Source organism: Megalobrama amblycephala, linkage group LG17 (genome assembly GCF_018812025.1).
Source record: "Megalobrama amblycephala isolate DHTTF-2021 linkage group LG17, ASM1881202v1, whole genome shotgun sequence".
Taxonomy (NCBI): Eukaryota; Metazoa; Chordata; class Actinopteri; order Cypriniformes; family Xenocyprididae; genus Megalobrama; species Megalobrama amblycephala.
In genome coordinates this window covers 6945621-6966646 of record NC_063060.1, presented here as the reverse complement: position 1 = coordinate 6966646, position 21026 = coordinate 6945621, and the positions used below count along the sequence as shown (strand labels likewise).

Sequence of the window (21026 nt, the reverse complement as noted above, 5' to 3'; positions counted from 1 at the left end):
GAATACAGACCTAAGGTTGGTCTCTTTTTAAAGAAGATACTCAGCAGATTATTGCAGAAGTGAAAGCTCTTAAAAAGATACTAAGTTATAGAAGTTTACTGAAAAGCAAATGTACTGAACTAAACATTTTATTTGATACAAAATTTTACCATATAATCTTGATTCTAAAATTGCTAGAAAATCAAAGCCATATGTCTAACCAAGTTATGTTCAAAATTTGAAGTTGATATCACAAAAATTGAGTTGCTAAAAGGATTAAATTACTGTTTCCATGGTAATGCAATGTCCAATTTCGAAATGGTTTTCACAGGATGAATTTTGAATGTTTTTGAATGATACCTAATTTATGGTGATTACTAAAATATGTGATTAAAAAAACGTGCCAAGTGGGGCACTGACAGTTAACAGGCTATGAACGGTCTTGGAAAACTTGATATAGGTGAAGGAATTTTAAAAGTGTGGTTTCTAGACCTGGAAAAATCAGGGAAATTAACAAAAACTGAATAAAGGTCATATATATATATATATATATATATATATATATATATATATATATATATATATATATATATATATATATATATATATATATATATATATATATATATGTATATATATGTATATATATATATATATATATATATATTTGGGTGGAAATTACTGTTTGTGACTAAAAAATTATATTAAAAATCCCCATAGTGGCGAACGATTAGATAAGATAAAAAGTATAAACCCTGAAGAAGTTTGTTATTTAAACTGCTGGAATTTAATTATTTTAATCATCTTTTAATTATATTATTAATACATTTTAAATTACATTTAAAATTTCTACATTTTATTATTGTTATTTTTATTTTCTATTTCATAGTTATTTTTTATTTTATTTTAATGAATTTCTACTCCTAGTTTAGTACCAAATATCAGTCAAACATGTTGACAACCACTGCTGTTCCTTCAACAGGCCAGCTGCCACAGCTCCTGCAGGTGATGGGCCAAAGAAGTTGCCAGCACTGTGAAACCAAACAAGGACCACCAGGCGATCCAGGTCCCCCAGGCCCAATGGGCCCATCTGGTCCCCCAGGGTATCCCAGCATGGTGGGGTCTCCAGGCTATCCAGGACCTCCAGGGCGGAGGGGACCTGAAGGGGTGAAAGGTGAGGATTATGTGAAGCTGTTTTGATGTTTATTTTTTGATTATAAAGGGACAGTACTAAAGGGAAAATGCTGCTCAAATGTTATTCTTACAGGTGATATTGGCCCAATAGGTATGAAAGGTGCTAAAGGACAAGACGGATTGCCAGGTCTGACCCAGCAGGTAAAAAAAAAATCACTATATCATACTCATGCATGATAACAATCCCTCCCATTTATTTATTTTGTCTTTGTAAGCATGTCTAAAGTAACTTTCTCTTCCACATGGTTGCAGGGCCCACGTGGGGATGACGGTGAGGGATATCCTCGGCCTTCTGGTCCACCAGGAAAACCTGGCACTCCGGGCACCCCAGGCAAACGTGGGCCCCCAGGATCCATGGGGATTTGTGACCTGTCCTCTTGTTATCAAGCCTATTGCTTTTGGGATGATCCATTCAGAAAAGGACCTAACTTTTAGCATCAGGACAGTGGGATCTTACTGATTCTTTACAGTCTTTTCTCTCTCAGATGAACATTTCTGGTGCTCAGCATTGACCTCAAGAACTCATAACCTCTAAAGAATGATGTCATGATCTTGAATCTTGATCTTAAATATGTGATGTGTTTTCCTGTCTGAGAATCTTGAATGTGGTAGAATCTCTAATTTGAATGAATCCTCATTTTTGATGCCACTCTTTTCCATACGTTGGGGGCAGGGGCTATTGAGCTTCAAAAAATGACACAAGTAGCACCATAAAAATGATCAATACGACACATGTACTGTATACATACACATCATTGGTTCTCATGTGTCCTGTGACCAATTTAATTTTCAATTTCAGATTTATGTTTTTGAGTGAACTGTTCCTTTAAAGAAAATTTGCTATACTGTATCCACTGCACTGCCCTAGCCAAGCTACCTCTGTACGGGATGTGAAGCAATTTCTGCGGGCTATACATTGAACACTTATGTTCAAATACTTCTACTCAAGGGCTATTTTTAGTTTTTGTAGGAACATTTTTACTACTACAACATTTTTGAATTATTTAATTATACTTTCAATTGTTGAAAGAATTGACTCTTGTAGAATTTAGCAGTACTCTTATTAGTGTAGTTTTGGCATGTCTTTCTGATTTGTACGAAGATCATCAATTAACATCTATTTATTATTTAATGTTTCCTGTTGATGTTCTTTTCTTAATGCACGTAGGATTTTAGCCTTGTCATGTTGTTTTTTTTTTTTTTTTTTTTTTACAGAATTTATTTGTGCAACTGACATTTCAAACTCTTTAAATTACAATAAATATTTTAAAATATTTAATTAAATTATTTAATTCTTAATCATTTTGCTTGCTACTCTGTCACTTCCGCCAATCAAAAAATGTAAATAGTTTTCCATGACATTTGATCAAAAAAACAATAGTAAGAGGTTTTGCGTAATGCTGATGACTTGGTTTAAATGCTCTTGACAGTTCCTCGTTCAGGATGTGTGCTGAGTTTTTCTCGGTAAGCCACAAAGTGTTTGCATCAGTTCTGTTGCGGCTGCAGAGAGTTTCACACACTCATTTACCAAAGGAGCAGGTGAGTCAAGCCAATATTTGATGCTCAGAATGAACCTCAATACAAAATATTAATTATTAACTCTGTGTTTACTGTTGTTTTATTTTATTACAACAGAATCTGACCTCAGACAACAATGGGTGAGATTAATGTGGAGGACTTTTTTAGCAAAACCAATAACACAGCACCAGTTAACCCTGTAGACTGTGAGGTTCCTTTATGCGAGAAAATTAATGTCATCCAGTTTGGTGCAGCATTTCTCCCAGCGTTCTACTACACCAACTTCTTGCTGAGCTTGGTGGGGAATGGACTGGTGCTGTACATCATCTACAAATATGAGAAGCTTACAACGGTCACCAACATCTTCTTGCTCAACCTCGTCATCTCGGACCTGATCTTCGCCTTCAGCCTTCCCTTTTGGGCAGTCTACCACAAGTCAGAATGGATCTTTGGCAGAGGCCTTTGCAAGTTGGTGGGAAGCTGTTATTTCATCGGCTTCAACAGCTCCATCCTCTTCCTCACTCTCCTGACTTTTGACCGCTACCTTGCGGTAGTCCACGCCATCAGTGCAGTCCAGAGCAGGAAGAAAAAATATGCGTTTACATCGTCCGCCATCGTCTGGGTGTTCAGTATATTGGCTAGTATAAAGGATATAGTTCTTTATGATGTGATGGATGATCTAAATCGTAGGCTGTGCGAAATGACTGGTTACATCCAGTCTACCCTCACAAAGTGGGAGCTGATCGGCTATTATCAGCAGTTTCTCTTTTTCTTCCTAGTGCCTCTAGTTATTGTCCTGTACTGCTATTCCCGCATAATCATCAGGATCATGTCCACACGCATGGTGGAGAAGTGCAGGGCGGTCAAACTCATCTTTGTCATTGTCTTCACCTTCTTCATCTGCTGGACGCCTTACAACGTGGTCATTCTGTTAAAAGCCATCAAGACATCCTTTGCAGACCCGTGTAATTGCTCAGAAGCCCTCGACTACGCTCTGTACGTAACGCGTAACTTTGCCTACCTGTACTGCTGCATCAGCCCTGTCTTTTATACCTTTTTGGGGAAGAAGTTTCAACGCCATTTTCTGAAACTTTTGGCCAAGCGTCTACCATGTTTGAAGATCAATACATTGCTCTCAGAGCCAAGCAGTAAAACCACAACATCAGTCAGGAGCCCAACACTGATTACTGATCATTCACGTGACCAACAAGTGTCTGATTGAAAATTTGTTGTTGGACACAAATTGGATCAACGAGAGAAAGAGAAAAACAAAGAATCCAAGATGCAATGTTTGACCAATGTATGTTGTCTGACCATTAATACATATATATATTCAATAATTTCTCATTTAATGCATATTAATGCATACTAATTAGTAGAGTGTCTAAAGACCTCCATCAATTTTACCAAATGGAGCAAAAGTATTGATAAAAAACAAATTGAAAAATATTTTACAGTTCATGTGATGTACATATATGTAAATATTCCTTCATAAACATCCTTTTGATGACAAAAAATTATACAATTATTTTCTCATTTAATGTATATTAATGAATAGTATATGTCTACCTAATTGAGAAAAGGCATTTAATAATAATTACTGTTAATAATAATTACTATACAATTGATGTACATGTATTTATTCCTTCACAAATATCGCTTTGATGACATCAAAACCAAAAAAAAAAAAAAAAAAAAAAAGAAAAAAAGAAAGAAAGAAAAAAAAAGAAAAAAAAAAAACTTCTTTGAAAGAGTGTCATTGCAACATAATGTTGAATGTGTAACCCTAGTCCTAATCTATGGGTTCTTTAGCAATATATAGCTATCAAATCTGTACGCTATTTTATTTTATTCTGTAAGGAGTAATTTTTTTTGTGTGTAAAATATATTGTTTTAAGAGTTCTTCAAGTATGGCAAATTAATGATTTTATATTGCTGTTAATTGCTGGTGTAGCCTATGCTGAGAAGTAAAATATTAGTGACCAGAATCTTAATGATATTATTATTTCAGTGTATCACATCTTCATTTTGAGCATGAACTCAGTCTCTACATTGTGTTTTGTGTGTGTTTGGATCTGATTTTAATGCCAATAAATGATTCTAAATAATCTATTTGGTTATAGTTGTTTCCTTTTAAGAAATTAAGAGTATCTGTTACGCACTGTTTTTATTCCCAATGTTTTACACATAGTTTTTTAATCACGTTAATCACAACGTTATCAAAGTATCAACGTTAATCACAACGTTTTAAATGTGAATCCACCAGACCTTACCAAATAAGAAAGCTGCATACGTATGCAGAAAAACACAATAGATCCAAAAGGTAAATGACTATACTTTAGTTTTACGAGTTGTTATTTGCATAGCAATTTCTGTCGTCAAAACACAGTTTCCCAGAAGCACTTTACAGACAGCGTCCTTTGAGCCTAAAGAGACCAATAACATACAATCACATCCAAGCCCAACAATCCATTCATCCAATCACATTTCGTCACTATAAGGACGACTAATCAGCAGCCAATCGCTATCCAGACATCCAGTCAGTATCCAGACTCTCAGTGCGGAAAGCGCGTACGTGCGCGGGTGGGGTGGATGACTTAACCACGGTCATAACTGGAGAAAAAAAACAGAAATCAATCTGACGGAGCGTTTCCATTGGTTACAGGCTCCTGGTACCCAGGAAAGAGGATGTAGCATCTCCTGCGGTAGCTTTAGCAAACAGGGCAAATGTGAGGAAAGGGCGGCTGTTGTGCGGGTAAATATGGGACGGCTAATGGCCATATGAACGAGAAGGTGATGATTCACCGGCAGGTGATACTGACCCAGGTAAGTGTTTGTGTATTACACACTAATGTACCCTAGTCAGGCGTGTTTCGCGATGTCTGCAGCGAGAGGCAGTGGATAACAGTCACTGGGCTTCAGAAGTGTAGTGCTCTGTGATGTAATGCTGTTTTAAATGCTGTTTTGTTTTATTTTGCCTGGCCTTTTTCAGTTGATGTTCAACATCAGTCGCGGCCTCGCGCGTCTTTGTGTGGTGTGCGCGCGCGTTTGCGTGCACGTGCGTGTGTATTTTGGCCCAGATGAGCATCCTCATTCCTGAACCCTACACTCGACAGTGACAGTAACACTACACCTAAACCCACCATTTATTCAAATATTATATAAAATTGTTTTAAAGATTTTTTAAGCATATTGTGTAGTTGTGCTTGGACTGGACGGCAGTTGTTTAATTTGTGATAACGCACTGAAACACGTAATTTTTGGCTGTCGTATTGAACGACATTATGGAAACATGCAAATTCAAGAAACCAACGAAATATTAATAACTTATGTTTTAGTCAGTGTATGTTTTTTCCACTGAGCTTTTTGCTTTTCTATGCATTTATTTTGCATGGTAAAATAAAACCTGTAGCTGTCATTTGCCTTTTTTTGCCAAATAATTTTGCCAGATAAACACCTTATCCAAGTGTAGTGATTTATTCTTCCCTCATATTTAAAATATATAAAAAAAATATAAATAATATATATATATATATATATATATATATATATATATATATTCGTCATATTTTTATGGTTTTAATCGAACTTGTAGCGTTATTAAAATATCCCTTAAAAATTGGATTAAAATTGGCAATAAATAAATAATAATACTCTCAAATTATAGTTAGGCCATTCGTGAATTAAATTAAATTCTTTGGGGTCAAATTTTTTTTACAATAATAAAAATGCCCAGTCCAAATACCAACACTTGCAGTCTTGGCCACTTGAGAGCAGGTGCACGCGACAGGAAGTAAGTGCGCATGTCCCATAAGTAAGTCTGTCCAGTGTCTTAAAACACTGAACAGACATTTAGAAGTGTATTTTAAAATGCAAAGTACTGAAAATAATAATAATAATAATAAAAAAAAGCTCTGTAAACGCTTGCATTTTTTGCAAGACTATAAGTGTGTCCCATCGGGTAATCAAAAGTTCTACACACATTTGCAATCTTCACACCACTTGGAACACTTTAACACCAAATGCAGGAAATATGTCATGTAAGCAGACAAGTGGTCAAACAAAAGTCAGACATCCTGAATGTCACTGAATAATTCACAAACTACCCAAACAGCATCTTAAACCTTACATTCTAAGCATAAACTACACCTGATACTAAAATATCTACACCGAAACCCCAATGTAATGGATGCAAATGAAGTTAAGATGAAGTCAGACAGTCATCGATCGATAATCATTTAAAATTATGTAACATCTGTTCATGGCTGTATAGTATATAGGCACTTCAAGAACTGCTGAATATATCCACATAAAAAAGTCAATTCACTTTCTTGCTTCAAATAACATTCAAATGAAACTCACCAGACTAATGATGCCATATGAAAGTCAATAGTAATATATATGAACAAACAAATAACATAATAACAGAGTTAAAAGCTGATGTCTGGGGTGGCTGATAAGCGTGGTTGGGGTTGGGGACATGTGTTCATTACTCAGAGGTCGTTAGGAGCAGGAATCATTTAGGCGAGGAGCAGAGATGAGGTAGATTAGTATTGATTCACCTGAGACCAGCAGTCTATTGATCTGCTCTAAAATCAGCATCAAGGGACTGAAAAGCTTTAGAAGAGGAAAAAAGGCCTTGTTCCTTTACAGGCAGAAGTGCTTCCTGTTAAACGACCTTCACATGATGACGTGAATGTTATTGAGTGAATTGACTTTATACGTTTTTATTTATACATGACGTTTCCGTAAATGAGCTTCCAGAGGGTATTCCAGAGGAATTATGTAATATTATTAGTATGTTTTAAATTAAAAGTAAAAATATATTTTTATCCTTTTAAAAATGCAGAGCTTTTCTAAGGAGATTTTTTTACATTTTGTCACTCATAAAATAATTTATTTAATAATTATTTTTTTATTATATTTAGAGTAAAAATACTTATTGAAAATAGGCTAATATGTAAAACATTATGCACTATGGCTGTGTCTGAAATTACATACTACATACCCTATTATAGGGTAGGTGAAAAACAGTATGTGACAAAAGAAGTATGTCTGAATTCACAGTATTCATAAAAGAGTGGGCAAAAATGACCAGGATGACCTACTACTTCAGGCGAGATTCTGAAGTGTGCATGTGATGGACGCTTTACTATCCCATGAGGCCACGGGAGAGGATTTGTGAATGGCAGAGAAGTGACACAACTGACACTGGTGGTAGGTCACATAATAATGACAACATAGTGAATATACATATAGTACGTCCGAATTTCATTAATACTACACACATTTATATATAGAACATACTTTTTTATTCACAATAAGTACCCACTCGAGAGTAAATGATTTCAACACAGGTTATGTAACGTTAAATCTTGCGGACATTAGCATATTGATGTCATTGCATCATCAAAGCATTGCATTTTAATATGGTTAGTGGCATCTGGTTATAATCTCAGAAATAAATATGATTATTTTGCATTTTTATTCCAGTTTTGGCTTATTTGTTCTGGTTAGGGCCAGAGCACCAATGGTGTGAGGACCCTATTGTAATTGCTCACCGGGTGGCGGTGACATGGGTGCGAGGGCCCTTTCATCGCTGTTTGCAGCTTTAATTCATTAGTTATATTGGAAATTCATCAGGTTGAGCACATTGCATTGCGGGATACAGTATCACAGACAGTGTTAATCTGGTTGTATACTGCATATTTTGGCAAGTGTTAATTAAAGGTAGGGTAGGCAATTTCAGAGAGGCTTGCAATAGCAAGCTAGCTTTGAAAGCATAAGATCCCACCCTCCCTTCAGAGCATCTCCAAAGCCACGCCTCCTCCAAAACACAGCAGAGTCTGCAAAGCGTCATGAGAGACGCCGTTAAATTACTTTGTCTCAACACACATACAGAGCTCTTACTTGCACCACCTGACTGCTGCAGATTGATTTCGCCGTTGAAAGTTTTGACATAGAAATGCCAAAACCTGAGTTTGAGGACGTGAACCGCTCCGGGTAGAATGTCACGGGTTGCCATTTCGCAATTACGGTTATGTGTGGTGTGAACGCAGCATAAGCTCATTGTTTTGGTTCTGAGGAACTGTAAAAGGCGGCAGCTGTTTGTTTGTGGCGCTCGGTGAATGTCTGTCTACAACTCTGCATAGCCTTACAGACAGCGCTGATGACGTGTGATGTCTGTGTGACCAGAGGTATGGAAATACATATGTTGACAGGCATGTAGGACATCCTATCATTGCATTCCGACCAAATGAAATGGTTGGATGAACATTGTTTTTTTGGTTCTGAGACTTCCACAAAAGATATATGTACATTTTTTTACTGTTTAGACCATTTCTATTATTGATTGCTATCAGGATGTGAAGAGAGTTTCAACCAGTATAACAAAAAGTGTTCATAAAAAAAAAATACCTACCCTACCTTTTAATGCATCCAGGCATTTAATGCATGCAGATTTGCATATTGACTTTACATTTACATGTTTTGTCCAAAGCGACAACAAGCGGTTTGTCACAGAGCCAACAATAGTCATAGTATACAATGGCAGATTGCTCATAGCAAACTGTAAACAAGCTATGAGATGCAAAAATAATAACATAATGATAGCATGCCATTAAATGTAAACCTCCAAAATGTTTGCAAATGTATTCCCGTGTTCTGTGCCAAGCTAGAGTCTATTCTACGTCACAGAGGAGATTACATACTTCAGATCTTCTTGGTAACAGAATTGTGGCTTGATCTCTGTATTCTAGGGAGAAATATCCCGCTCCCATAGGCCTCTATGCTTCGTTATGTAAGTACATTAAGATTCTCGGGTTTCATTTTGGCACGGCAAGCCTGACGCTGCTTGAGCTAATGCATCTCATCCTGCGCGACACACAGACACTCACAGTGGTATTTAATGGAGTCTGCCCTCGGGGCCTTAATGATTATAATTAATTTATCTGTGTCAGTGTGATTGCAAGGTGCATTGTTAAAGCTTCTTTGCATCTTGTGAACACAAATTTGCCCGATGGAAGATTCACTTTGTTTTGTCATGTCACGATGATTCAGTCAGCATCTGAATTTGCATTCCAACTATTTCCCATCAACAAAACAGCAAAGAAATGATCTTGTTACAAAAAAAGCTCTCTATTGTTATCTGCCCTCTCATTAACCTTTATGAGGATCACGTGTCCGCACTGCTGGAGGTCTGCTGATGATATTGCTTTGCTCCGCTGCAATCGGTTGTGACCCTACGGTCCTCTGCCCTGTGGTGACCTCCAGCATGAAGCGCGGCAGATGCTCTGACTGAATTCACATCCCTTTTTCACGTCTTATGTACATGCATTTCAGGTCAGTGTAATGCAATTCTAGATAGTCTTTCGCCATTCAGTGTAAAATTAAAGTGCCCGTATTATGCTTTTTCGAATATTACCTTTCATCTAGTGTGTAATATAGCTGTTTGTGAATGTAAAAGGTCTGCAAAGTTTTAAAGATCAAAAATGTATGATAAATGGAGTTATTGTCACTCAAAAGAAAGAACCGATTGGGAACTGCCAAAATGAGTCGTCAGCAATGTCAGTTTCACTTCCGTAACATATCTTTGTAGGTTTGTAACAAATTTGCATAAAAGCGTCCTTTATTATGATTTCACTTTTTTTAACTTTAGTTAGTGTGTAATGTTGCTGTTTGAGCATAAACAACATCTGCAAAGTTATGATGCTCAAAGTTCAATGCAATGCGAGATATTTTCTTATACAGAAATCGCTTTTTAAGGACTACAACAAACGGCTGGTAGAGACTACAGCAAGCTTCTTCCCGGGTTGGTGACATCACAAACCCTAAACCCTTTACATAAATCCTGCCCCCGAGAACACGCAACAAAGGGGGTGAGGCCATGTTGGGCTGCTTTAGAGAAGAGGAAGATTTGTAGTGGAGTGTTGTTGCCATTAGTGTTGTCAAAAATATTGATATTTCGATATATATCGATAATGAAATAGCTGAAATGGTTCCAATACGCCTTTTCTGCAGTATCGATACATCTAATTATCTATTTCCTTTATCAAGCTGTTTCAGACACTATGAGAAAAGAGGTGAAGCTGCAGTGTATATTATGAGAAAATTAACCTCCAAAACAAAATTAGGAATGCTTAAAATAGCATAATAGGGGCACTTTAAAGGAATATTCTATAGTTTGTGGTATAATGTGGACACGTTAATAATTAGCATAGAAAATAATTTTGACTTTTGAAAGAAGTCTTTTATTTTACTTTATTTGATCAAAAATACAGTAAAACATAATATTGTGAAATATTATTACAATTATAATAACTGTTTTCTATCTGAATATATTTTAAAATGAAATTTAATCATCAATCAATGTTTAAGACAGTTGTGCTGCTTAATATTTTTGTGAAAACCGTGATCAATTTTTTAGGATACTTTGAATCAAAAGAAAAGCATTTATTTGAAATAAAATTATTTTGTAACATTATAAATATCTTTACAGTCATTCTTGATCAGTTAAATGTGTCCTTGCTGAATTGAATAAAAGTATTAATTTCATTAAAAAACTTACTGACCTTTTAACTTTTGAATAGTGTTGCACATTTTTAAGATAATCAGCAATAAGCCAAAAGTGCTGTCGGACAAGATACAATGTTGATGCCACAGGAACAGGAGGTGGAAATGCCAGATTCGAACCTGTGTTGTCTGCTTGAGCACCATAACTCAGCTCAATTTGTTGAAAAACATAGGTTATATTTTCCTGAATTTTCTTTGCAGTCTGTGGTGTCATTTTTCACTCAGTCAGTTTCCTGGACTGAATTCTAGCCTCTTTTTTTTAAAGCATTATCTGTCCTGTAAATTTGCCAGATTGCCTCAGTTGAATTTAGGAAGCAGAAACTGCTGATGATTGTGTGTAAAATTGGATTCGCTGAGTGTCCTTTGTTTGGATTAGTCTGGTCTACAGTACAGTTTTTGCAGTGCAGTTTTATGCTGTTTAACAGGGTCAAGTGCATGTCATGTGAGTTGTGTTGTTCAAAAACATTGCTCAACGCTGTGATCTTGTTCCTTATATTTTTGTTATTGAGGCATAATATTGTAAGAAATATTTAACTTGTGCGTTCTGTGAAGAAAAAAAATGTTAGTCTTTCCTTTTCCGAAAGTCAGTGAACAACACAAGAAACCTGACACATCATGTATTATGTTGCAGTTATACCACGTTATCGAGATACAATTTTCTCCCCACACATTCATTTTTGGACAAAGACAGATTTTATATAGCTTTTAAACTTTATATCTTTTTAAATATTTTTTGCCTTATTTTCATAATGAAAATAGACACAAACAAGTTATTTATCAGAAAACAGTTATTTTGCATTATAATAATATTTTAAAATATATTTTTGATCAATTGAATGCAGCCTTGGTGAGCATAAGAGACTTCTTTCAAAAATCATACTGACTTCAAATTTTTAAATGGTAGTTATGTTATTTCAGTAAGTTTATGTCAAATTATATAATTTAAATGTAGTGACATTAAATATCTGAGGGACATCTAGTGTTATTGCTAGTGTTATATAGTGCCATTGTCATGTTATTACATTTAAAAACTTCACAATATATTCTAAAGAATTGTTGTATTAACTTAAAAAGTAAGTTACCTGTTTGCCTTGAGTTAATACAATGAAGGCAATTGGTTTAATCAACAGAAACTCAAACTATTATGTTATCTGAACCACATTAATTATTTAAGTTGCGAATGTTAATTTTGCACCCTGTGTCCGTCTGCATTTAGAACAAAAAATAAAAATATGTGGACTCCTCTTGACATTTAAAATGGCTTAAAGTGTTATTACGTTATACATGCATTATACATGTTATCTGCATGCTAAAACCCTTCAGAAGTCATGTCTCTAAATTCATCTCCTTTAAAACAACTCTGCTAAAAATCTCTAGTTAATTTCTCTAGTTAAAATCTCTAGTTAAAATCTCTCATAGAACGTTGTTGAATGACTAGTCAAGTCAACCACTTTGCCCATCCCTACTGCACAGAAAACCACAAGACCTAGTTTATCTTCTGCCTAGGTTTTGGCGTCCCACAGAGAAGCGTAAGCTGCTGTGCTTGTGGTCTATGCTAGACATGCACCTGCGACTGTCCCACCACATCTGCTAATTGTTGCTAGACAGCCTCTTACTCTTCAGAGACATAGCATGCAGGAAATGCTGTCTTTAAAAAATGCATGTTACTGTGTAGACATGAGGGAGAGGGTGTTGTGAATAATCCAGTTAAATAAACCCTATTTATTTCTGTGATTTTCATTACGCCTATATTTAATCAATTAGAGATGAAAACAGGACATCACTCGCTGAAGTAAACATGCAACAGAATGAGATCATGTGACAAAGTTGTACCAAATTACAGTTTTTGTTGTTGTTGTTGTTGTTGTTGTTGTTGTTTTGTTATATAATCCACTCTTTCTCATGTACTATTTTTAGGCAGCATGTGCAGTATGCAGGGTTGGTTTTTAATTTAGCTTTTGTTTTATTTTCAGTCAAGTTTATTTTAATTTGTTTTAGTTTTCATTCTGTAACTCAAATTTTATTGACAGTAAAATTCATGAGCTTTGCCATCACACAAAAATGATATATATTTTATATTAAAATAGAAATTTAAATTATAATACTATTTCACAATACAGACACCAAACTTTTGGTAGTGTATATTATTTCAATAATTTTATATCAATTCTCATTTAAATATTGGCATTAAATATCTGGGGTCAGTCAAGTGTTAATGCTAGTGTTGTCTATAGTGTCATTTTCATGTTAAATGTGCCCTAGAATTAAATATTGAATTTATATTGGCATATTTGAATAACAAGAGTTCAGTACATGGAAAAGACATACACTGAGATTCAAACTCCATTGTTTCCTCCTTCTTATATAAATCTCATTTGTTTAAAAGACCTCTGAAGAACAGGCGAATCTCAACATAACACCGACTATTACGTAACAGTCGGGATCATTAATATGTATGACGCCAATATTTGCATATGCCAGCCCATGTTCAAGGCATTACACAAGGGCAGCCAGTATTAACGTCTGGATCTGTGCACAGCTGAATCATCAGACTAGGTAAGCAAGCAAGAACAACAGCGAAAAATGGCAGATGGAGCAATAATAAGTGACATGATCCATGATATCATGATATTTTTAGTGATATTTGTAAACTGTCTTTCTAAATGTTTCGTTAGCATGTTGCTAATGTACTGTTAAAGGTGCTAAAGAGGTTCTTTTTGTCGACTGAGTTTTTGAAATGAGCGCATGGGTAAGAACAACCCAAAACTTGTGCACAAGTATCGGAACACGAGTGTTTACCACCGGCATTCGCTGTGTTATTAAGCCGGGCACACATTTAACGACTAGCTAAAACATTCTGACTATGCTCAACATATAGCGATTGTTTCCTGCTCCTGAAGCAGATTTATATACTTTCACATGGAATTTGAACACCGACTGTAATCGCAGACTGAAAGCAACTGGCTCTGACTGGACGCGTTTGAGCGCGATCAGTCATAAGTATCAATTTACATTCATAATCGGCCTTACAATCATTAAGTGTGTGCGCGACTTAAAGCCGTGGATTCATTATGTCGGACTCACCGCAGGTAACTCATAATCTGCAGTTGTTACTCCTGTCTCCTGACAAAAACATTGCATGCAGCGCCTGTGGAGTGTGGAAAGTTACTGGAGCGCGCAGCCGCGCACGTCTCGCACATGGATCGTCATGGCAGTGATTGACAAGCCAGAGGGCCAATTGTTTACGCGATGATCGCGTAAACGATTGGCTGATGTTTTTAAGGCCCTACCTCGTGCACAGATGATGTATATTAATATTATTACTTTCAGTGCACCTAATAAATAGTCTTTTATCAGTTAGTAAAGACAGTTTCAAGTAATATTGCAAAAATGTATAAAACAAAACATCCTCTTTAGCACCTTTAAATGTGGTTAAAGTTACCATCGTTTCTTACTGTATTCACGGAGACAAGAGCCGTCGTTATTTTCATTATTAAACACTTGCAGTCTGTATAATTCATAAACACAACTTCATTCTTTATAAATCTCTCCAACAGTGTGTAATGTTAGCTTTAGCCACGCAGCATAGCCTCAAACTCATTCAGAATCAAATGTAATACATCCAAATAAATACTATACTTACATGATCCGATGTATGCAAGCAGCATACATGACGAACATCTTGTAAAGATCCATTTTGAGGGTTATATTAGCTGTGTAAACTGTGTTTATGCTGTTCAAGGCAAGCGCGAGCTCCGGGGGAGGGGGAGCACGAGAATTAAAGGGGCCGCAACCTATATATCGGTGCATAGTTAATGATGCCCCAAAATAGGCAGTTAAAAAAAGGAATTAAAAAAAATCTATGGGGTATTTTGAGCTGAAACTTCACAGACACATTCAGGGGACACCTTAGACTTATATTACATCTTTTAAAAAGAAGTTCTAGGGCACCTTTAAAGTAAAATTAATTTGTGGTAATTTTTATTTTTTATTTAGTAAGTTTTGGAGTCATTTTGGAGTTTGGGAAAAAAATACTTTCGGAACCAGTGCCGCTGAAAAAGGGGGCACTCTATTACGTGATCAGTCTATATGTGGGTAGTGTTTCTTTACAAAGTGACATCGCCAACTACTGGCCTGGCAGCATAATACATATTTTCGTGGATCTGTGTGAACAGGGATCGTTTGACAGCATTGTTGTCCGTATGTGAACGTCATCTGTAAGCACAGCATTCTAGTTAAGCACATTTGTGCCTTGCATAGTTAGCATGCATCCATTTACTAGATGTTCAATACACACAGTCTTTGCTCTTTGAGAAGAATCTCTCAATGCATATGCTCTTTGCCTGCTGAAGTAGATATCTTCCTCTATAGAATGATCTTTTCAGTCCCCTGTTGGTGACATTTAGTGTCTCAGCCGCTGTTCTCCCCCTCAAACATGTCCTGACCTGCCTCGCTCCCAGCGGTTTTGTCTTTTCTGAGCTGACCATAAAAAGTCTGTATTTAGCGCAGCGTCTAAACCCTCCAGAACATAATTGTTCTTTGATTTCTTGCATCAACAATACACTTCACACACCATATATGCATTTGTGTATGGCAATGGTGGGATACATCCTGTTTTACTCTTCCCTCTTGATTTTTCCTCAGAACTTGTACCAGAACAGGTTTCTCGGGCTTGCAGCTATGGCCTCTCCATCTCGTGTATCTCAGGGCAGGCGGCGATGTAAGGACCCGATTCGGCACAGTTTCAACCCCGAGCAGTTTCCCAATGTGGACTTCCAGAATGGCGTTCCTGAGGAGCTGGCTGCGGCCGTGCTGCGTTCCACCAGCGACACCGACCTCGTGACCTCCCACTGCCGCTCCACCCTCACCGTCAGTACCTCCAGCTACACCATCGGTCAGACGCAGGACATCACCCTCAGCTGGGACATCAAGGAGGAAGTGGACGCGGGTGACTGGATTGGCATGTACCTCATTGGTAAGCGTATTTTCGTTTGGTCGTGTTTTATGCTGCAGGTTGAATGTTAAATGGGATGCCTTTTTTCACAATATATAAGTCTCTGGTTTCCCCAGAATGTGTCTGTGAAATTTCAGCTCAAAATACCCCACAGATCATTTATTATAGCTTGTCAAATTTGCCCCTATTTGGGTGTGAGCAAAAACACGCAACAAAGCTGGAGAATCTCATGCAGCCAAAATGAGGATTGTCAGTAACGGTGTTCAGCCTTACATTGTTCAAACCGGAGTCGACACTGATGGAGAGACTCAGGAAGAAGTTACAGCTTTTAGAATGAAACTGGACGTTTCTGAATGGTTAGTGGATAAATTTATGTAGTTTTTTTTTTTTTTAAGTTATATTTATGGGCTTTTTGTGCCTTTATTCGGAGAGGACAGTAGAGAGCTGACAGGAAAGCATTGGGTGGAGAGATGGGGGCAGGATCAGCAAAGGACCTCGAGACGGGAATCAAACTCGGGTCACTGTGAATGCATTTGCGCCATATATCGGCACACTAACCACTAGGCTATAAGCGCCGACAGTGGAACATTTGTAATGCTTTTTGGTGCAGACATTGTATATCTCCAGCTGCTACAGCAAGTAAACAGAAATGGCAGAATGCTGTGGTTCTCTCAGAGCGGTATCTATGCTAATAGGGCAGGTCATCATCAGTCATGGGCGGGGCTTCTGGAATCTGGAACCGCTCGTTTGGAGAGACTGTTTATTATTTATGGGGATTATAAAAATGGAGTGGGTGATTTTTTTACCATTATAGGCTGGTTGTTTACACACATAAGTGTTCAAAGACCTTATAAAAGTGAATTTTGCATAATAGTCTTAGATTTAATGAATATTTTAAAAATATTTTAAAACTTTTGTGGTTCTTTGCAGCACCACAATGTCCTTAAGAACATTTTTTCACTGAATATGTTCTTGATGTTCTGGATTTTCAGCCCATATGTAAACATTCCGAACAATCTTAGACCCTTTTAAAGCAAACCGAACCAAGACCATTTCGGGAGGTGGTCTTTAGTATGGCTCGCTTTCAGCTAATGGTACAGTTTGCTAAAAACGTGCACTGTGAACACAAAACACTCCAGGCTCACTTGATTTTTTCCATTTGTGAACTCCAATATAGTTTGGTCATCAGATGCCTCCATCATGGCTACTTTTTACTGTCACTTTTGATCAAATTAACAGACAGTGTATTGACAGTGTATTGTTGATGTTAAGTTTTAGATTCTTCAAAACAGTGTTTGATTTCTGGGTTTTTAGAGCACCAGTACATAAATGGTTTTCTACTGCATATACATCTGGTTAGAAACAAAAATAATTAAATTTAAAAGGCCAGAAACATCACAAGCTTTTGAAGCCCATTTCCACCTCAGTAAAGTGAAACGACTTTATTTCTCATAATTTGCTACATTGTTTCTCATATCTGCAACTTTTGAACTCACAGTTTGACTTTATTTCCTGATAATTGCAGCTTTATTTCTTGCAATTGCATCTTTATATCTCACAGTGTGTCTATTTCTCATGTTAAAGGCGCACTATGTAACCTTTTTGTTTTCAAAATGTATATAATGAGCGAGTACATCATGAATTCATCTTCTAAACCGTGTTTTTGTCTTATCATGAATCACCTATAATAAGTGTTATATTTGGATTATTGTAGACCGAACAGGACGCCAACTGCTGCGGAGTATCCCAGTACCCACGTGACTCATCATATACATAAACAGAGCTACAGTGTTCTTCCACAAGACGCACGCAGTTTTGTTTATTAACCACTAGAGCTTACATAGTGTACCTTTACACTTTTATCTTGAAATTGCCGATATGATTTTTTTCTCTGAAGTTGAAATGGACTTCCATACAGGCTGATTTTTTTTATTGTAAAAACATGATATTTGTGTGATTGTGGTATTTTTGAAATATCATTTTATTTCAGGTAGACAATAAAATGGCTGGAGTAGGTCTGCAGCACAGCAAAAAAAAAGAAACAGTCTGTCCACCTACAGTAGGCCTCACGTTTCCGGCGTAGACAACTCTGAATTCTAATGAGAGCAAAATAATATATATAGTTTTGACACGTGTCTCTGGTGTTATAAAGGTTCTCAGATGGCCTCTAAAGGCTGTTAATGACTTTTGGCTTTAATTTGAACCTTAAAGAGTGAGTTTTAAAGCTTTCTCATCTTTTAGAACTATCATGAATGAATAATCAAAAGATGCAATTATCTGTATGCCATTACATGTGAAGAATAAGATAAGAGGCTTTTCTTTACTCTTTCTCTCTCTTAAGATGAGGTTCTGTCAGAGAACTTTCTGGACTACAAAAACAGAGGTGTGAACGGCTCCCACAAAGGTCAGATCGTCTGGAAGATCGAGGCCAACTCCTACTTCGTAGAACGTATGTGCAGTTTTAACCGTACAATGCAAATTAAATGATGCAGCATTATAGACACTTATTTCCCATACACAGGATGCTGTTGGAGCTGCTTAAGATTTTTTTGTGGCTAACATTTTTGCATGGCTGCTATGGTAACAAATGCACCAAGACAAACCACTTCCATACTAACAATTTGTTCAAAGATGTTTCAAGTCAAGAAGCGTGACGAGAAATTCATTCAGGTGTGACACTCTCATTTCATAGAACTCAATGTCATGCGTGACGCTCGTGGTGATTTCAGCCTATGCCACCTCACTATATGAGGACATGAACTTCATCTCCAGAGCTCTGAGAGTCACTTCATGAGCATTTTACCATTTCATCTGAGAGAAACTATCATCATATCTTAAACGCACAGACACTCAACGGTCTTAACTGCAACCCGTCAAAATAATAGTTCGGTTTAACTTGAAGAAATTGTGACAGAAATATATTGTACAGTAAAATTTAGCTACGTCTAAATGTATTAACAATACTAACACTAATAATAATAATAAAAATAATAATAAATTATTATTATTAAAACTTTATTTTAAGGAATAATCAAAATTAAATTTTTCTTCCATGTTTTAATTTTAAAAGTAAATCTCTGTTGTGTAACGCTTCGTTTGACAAAAAAGTTTGTTTAATTTCATATGATTAAAAGATAAATTAATGTAATGTTTCATGTCTTCATTTGATTGCCAGAAAAATGTAAATACTCAATACAGAATGTCTGGAAAAAATAAAAATAATAATTATAATGTTTTTATGAATTCAGTTAATTAGACATGCTTTTTTGATTATTAAATTTTAATTAAACCATTAAAATGGAATGGAATTTTAATGGAATCCATTTGAATGGAATTTCCATTAAAATAGAAATTTTAATTAAACCATTAAAACAGAAAACAGAATTTGATAAAAAATGAAATGGAATTTCAGGGGAAAAACATATTTCATAGGGCCCTATTTTAAACTAATAAATTGTTGTTAAATTGTATACCTTTCATGATTTCAATTAATTAGACATGCTTTTTGATTACTAAAATTTAATTTAACCATTAAAATGGAGTTTGGAAAAAAATAAAACAGAATTTGGGAAAATATAAAACGGATTTTATAGGGCCCTACATATGGCTTATATGCTGTTTCTTTTTTCCTATTTGTTTTTGGCTCTTTTACTGATATGGATTTTTTACTAGAGAGAAAGCGTGCCTACATACAGACTCAAACTCATCGCCTACTAGAGCACCATGACTTATTAGATCATGTCTGCAAAATTCTATACCTCTTTCTTGTGCTATGCTCAAGTATCACAGTGCATGTTGAATAGATTTTATTACTAGATTTCTGTTATGTGTTGCTAGCTACAGTGTTAATAAAGACACTGCACAAACTAAAAAAAACAAACATTTTTATTCATATTCTATTTTCTGTTTTAATATTTTTGGATTCAGAGTTTTAATAGATCACTTTAAAATTTTAATTTTAAAAGCATGTCTAAACATTGAAGTCATAAAATGTTAAAAATCTAATCAATCTTTTAAAATGTAATCAAATTGAAAAGAAATACATGTTTTTTGTTTGTTTGTTTGTTTTTACACTTTAATTGTACAGCCCTATTGTTTAGTAATTAATCCAAAATTTCTGTGACATTCCATGTTTTGATGGCTGGATTCCGTGATTCCGTTTGCATCATAAATCCTGTTAAGGCCCTGTTAAGGTCCTCAAGATCTAAACTTAATGAGAAATATCATTTATTTGTTCATGGTGTTTCTAACCAGGTCAAATGCCATATTTAAGAATTTTTTATGTCCTATAACTTAAAATATATTAAAAGTAATGTTCAATTTTATATTATTTTTAATATTATTAATATTAAAATATAAATTCTAGCCATTATTTGGCAAATAGCAAACCAGATTTTGTTTATAACAACATTTTCTTTCCTGCGGTGATGTGTTTGCTCTAGAAAGAGGAAGTTGGGGTGGGATATATTTAAGGGCCCTTTAAAAAAAAAAAAAAAACCCTGACATTCAGCTATTTTTGTTATGAACGAAACCAGTGACGAATATTTCCAGACACTTCCTTCGCAACCAAATGATGGTTGGGGGCCTGAAAAAAAATAAGCGACCAATACACAGACAATGTAGGATTGGCTACTTGCTATTTCTAGTTGGTGACATCATTTATAATTTATAATTTTCTGGGTGGAAATGATTTAGACACCTTCTAGGCATCCTTTTTTGGCTCCTCTGAACAAGATGAGATAAGCATATCTGGAAGAAAAAGAAAATGTAAATATGTAAAATCTGCAAAAAGTTTCTCGCTGTGACCTTT

General features: G+C 35.8%; 2 protein-coding genes across 4 annotated transcripts in view; both read left to right on the top strand.

The window, feature by feature from the left end:
• The first annotated feature begins 2584 nt into the window (after positions 1 to 2584).
• On the top strand, positions 2585 to 4799 carry LOC125249998 (C-C chemokine receptor type 3-like). Its single transcript, XM_048162288.1, has 2 exons — positions 2585 to 2712; positions 2809 to 4799. Exon 2 carries the CDS (start codon positions 2828 to 2830, stop codon positions 3911 to 3913), a length of 1086 nt encoding a protein of 361 aa, XP_048018245.1. The 5' UTR covers positions 2585 to 2712; positions 2809 to 2827; the 3' UTR covers positions 3914 to 4799.
• A 499-nt stretch (positions 4800 to 5298) lies between these two features.
• Positions 5299 to 21026, top strand: part of hecw1b (HECT, C2 and WW domain containing E3 ubiquitin protein ligase 1b) — a 50786-nt gene continuing 35058 nt past the window's right edge. For 2 of the 3 annotated variants that reach the window (XM_048162281.1, XM_048162280.1), the window contains exons 1-3: positions 5299 to 5517; positions 15907 to 16237; positions 18558 to 18665. In XM_048162281.1, coding sequence (XP_048018238.1) covers positions 5473 to 5517; positions 15907 to 16237; positions 18558 to 18665 — 484 coding nt within the window. In that variant the 5' untranslated portion in view covers positions 5299 to 5472. Of the gene's footprint in view, positions 5518 to 7758; positions 7909 to 15906; positions 16238 to 18557; positions 18666 to 21026 lie in introns of all 3 variants that reach the window. The other variant, XM_048162282.1, reaches the window with a different exon arrangement.

Coding starts and splice junctions, on each gene's coding strand:
- LOC125249998 (XM_048162288.1), top strand. CDS start 2,828: ATGGGTGAGATTAATGTGGAGGACTTTTTTAGCAAAACCAATAACACA.